Source organism: Manacus vitellinus, unplaced genomic scaffold (assembly GCF_001715985.3).
Source record: "Manacus vitellinus isolate BGI_N305 unplaced genomic scaffold, ASM171598v3 scaffold_184_pilon, whole genome shotgun sequence".
Taxonomy (NCBI): domain Eukaryota; kingdom Metazoa; phylum Chordata; class Aves; order Passeriformes; family Pipridae; genus Manacus; species Manacus vitellinus.
Window position 1 is genome coordinate 39,489 of NW_021939290.1, and position 2,862 is coordinate 42,350.

At 49.7% G+C, this 2,862-nt stretch overlaps 1 protein-coding gene across 1 annotated transcript in view; it reads left to right on the top strand.

Moving 5' to 3' along the window:
* LOC103755419 (HORMA domain-containing protein 1) overlaps positions 1-2,589 on the top strand; it is a gene marked incomplete at its 3' end in the record, with an annotated part of 8,567 nt that extends 5,978 nt beyond the window's left edge. Inside the window, exons 5-9 of the mRNA XM_029958954.1 lie at positions 3-133; positions 636-853; positions 1,230-1,290; positions 2,151-2,215; positions 2,506-2,589. Coding sequence (XP_029814814.1) covers positions 3-133; positions 636-853; positions 1,230-1,290; positions 2,151-2,215; positions 2,506-2,589 — 559 coding nt within the window. The remainder of the gene's footprint in view (positions 1-2; positions 134-635; positions 854-1,229; positions 1,291-2,150; positions 2,216-2,505) is intronic.
* Positions 2,590-2,862: the final 273 nt, after the last annotated feature.

A 2,862-nucleotide genomic window follows, 5' to 3' on the forward strand; every position in this document is an offset into this window, starting at 1 on the left:
TGTTTGGACACGAGGAAGGCCAGCATCCTGCTCATCCGCAAGATCTTCGTGCTGATGCAGAACCTGAGCCCTCTGCCCAGCGACGTCTGCCTCACCATGAAGCTGCTCTACTATGATGAGGGTACCCTGCCCCCTTCCCTGCTCCCCCAGAACCCACAGGAATATTGGGAAGCTCCCATTCCCTGCCACCTGGGAAATGATGTTATTTCTCTTTTTCCCACCCAAGCCCCGAGGGGAAGGGGGGTGATCTCGCCCCAGCAGCACAATCCTGGCTCCCCTTCCTCAGAGCAGAGATCTTGGGGTGCTCCCAGGGGTTCCCCACAGTGCCTTGGGCTGTCACACACTTTGCCAGCCCAGCTCTGGTTTGGTGACTCTCCAAACCTCTGGCCCTGCTTTCAGAGCAGTTATTTCCTTGTTGTGACAGATCAGAGCCTCTGTTTTATGTCTCCAACCTCTCTCAAACAGCTTCACCTGCTCAGTGGAGAGAAAAGAGCTTCACTTACCCCAAGCTCAATATTGATTACTCCCCTCCCCACACACATTTTTTTCTTATATTTAAAGGAGTGCAGAGTTTTCCTGTCACCTTTCCAAGGCTGTGTTTCATTGTGACCCCTTCCCTGCCTTCCCCCCTGCAGTGACACCCCCCGATTACCAACCCCCGGGCTTCAGGGAGGCCAAGTGTGAGGGGCTGCTGTTCAACGAGGAGCCCACCCACCTCAACGTGGGGGAGGTGCCCACCCCCTTCCACCTGCTCAAACTCAAGATCACCACCGAGAAACAGCGCATGGAGCACGTGGGCAGAGACATCCTGGGGCAGGGGGAGAGGGAGGAGTCCCTCCAGCCAGGAGGAGAGGTCCAGGACATGAATGTAAGAGCACGGAGTTTTTTGGGGAGCTTGTTGAGGTTTTTTGTGCTGTAGCATCTAGAAAAAAAGCTGTTATTGTTTCACCAGAGTATTAACAAACCCCCTCTGTTTCCAGGTGTGTTTAAGCAGGACGATGTTTATAAATAATTCAGGACGGTTTTGCCTTGTTTTTCCTGCTCCACTTTGCAGCCTGTCACTGCTCACGAGGTGCTGAGCAGCAGAGGGGTGGCTGAATCCTCTCCCTCCCCATCCCAACCCGTTATTTCCCTGCACTTTGTTCCACCCCAAACCCTTCCAACAAGTCTGAGGAGAAACCCCCTTCCTTCTGTGCCTGCCCTGACAGCCCCGTTTCCTCATCCAGGAGGATCCTGCCCCGGCCACCAAAGTGGGGGATGAGAACCACCAGGATGTTTCAGAAGCTCAAGGTAACATTCAGGGGATTTTTCAAGTCTCTGAGTTGCCTTTTTCCTGGGACAACCCCTCAGTTGTCTCCCTTCAAACCTTCCTTATTTTCTTCCCCCTGGAGAGGGAATTTCTGCTGGCTGATCTGCTCCTCCTGGAGGGACTGTGCAGAGACACCCCAACAACCTGGAGCTCCTTTGCAGAAAGGATTTCAAATGTTGGCTTTGGGGTTTTGGGGTTTTTTTGGTGCAGCTTTGCCAAAGCAGCTCCCATTTCCATGCTGTTCCCAAATAACCATGGAAGTGGGGAGCAAACAGCACGTGGAGGTCAGGATTGTTATCTTGCACAACTGGAACAACCACATCCAGCTGCTTTTAGAAAGCCATCAAATTTCCCAAACTATCCCAAAATGCAGCTTTTTGTCTGAGGGAGCTGGTAAATGTTTTATTTATGGGGACTGTGAGGCCCAGGGAAAGCCTGAAATCCTGGTGTTGTTTCCACAGCTGATGCACAGCCTTCCTCAACCATTCCAGCCTTTTATTTGGATCCTAGGGGGGGGGAAAAGGCAGCAGAAATTAGAAACAGCAACAAAAACGTCTGGGATGGGCTGTTTTCCAACAGATCCCGGGTGGAAACTTGGCAGGAGCACCTCTGGGTGCCCGTGGCTGGAAGGAAATGGCTGAATTTGAGATTAAATTTAATCCTTGCTGGAGTTTGGGACAGGAAATGGCTGAATTTGAGATTAAATTTAATATTTGCTGGAGTTTGAGATAAGAAATGGTTGAATTTGAGATTAAATTTAATATTTGCTGGAGTTTGGGACAAGAAATGGCTGAATTTGAGATTAAATTTATTTGACTCCTCAGCTCTTTCCTTCTTTTAGAAACAAGCTCCACCTGTGGAGAGGAAGCTGGAGGGATCCAAACTCCAAATGTTTCTAACCCTCAGGTAGGAAAACTTCTGCTTTCTTGTCTCCAACTTTTGGGGGGCTTTTGTGAAGCTTCTTTTCCTCCTTTAATGGTGATTAATCTGCTCACCATTTCCAGCAACAAAATTCCTTTTTACATCCTCTGCTCTCTAAATCTGCATTTTTTTTGTTGCTGTCACAGCAAAAACTTCATTTTCAGGTTTCAGGAAGCTCTTGGAGCGTTCCCTGGAGTGTTGTTAAACAGTTAACAGCTTGATTGGACCCAGAAAATTTCATGTAATAGGCAGGAAACTTTATTCTCTGATTTCAGGTGGATCATTTGGCCCAAAAAACGTCTGAGCTGGTTGTGTCAGAGAGCAGGACCAGGAGTGGGAAGATATTCCAGAGCTGCCTTGTAAGTACCACGTTGTTTTCCTTTAGTTCTTCCCATTTGGTTTGGGTTGGAAGGAGCCTTAGAGCTCATCCAATCCCACCCCTGCCAGGGGCAGGGACACCTTCCACTGTCCCAGGTTGCTCCAGCCTGGCCTGGGAAACTTCCAGGGATGGGGCATCCATGGAATAACCTGTGCCAGGGATCCCCCACAGGGAAGGATTTCTCCATCTATCCAACCAAAATTCCCCCTCTTTCAGTCTGAGCCCATTCCCCTTTGTCCTACACTGCAGTTCC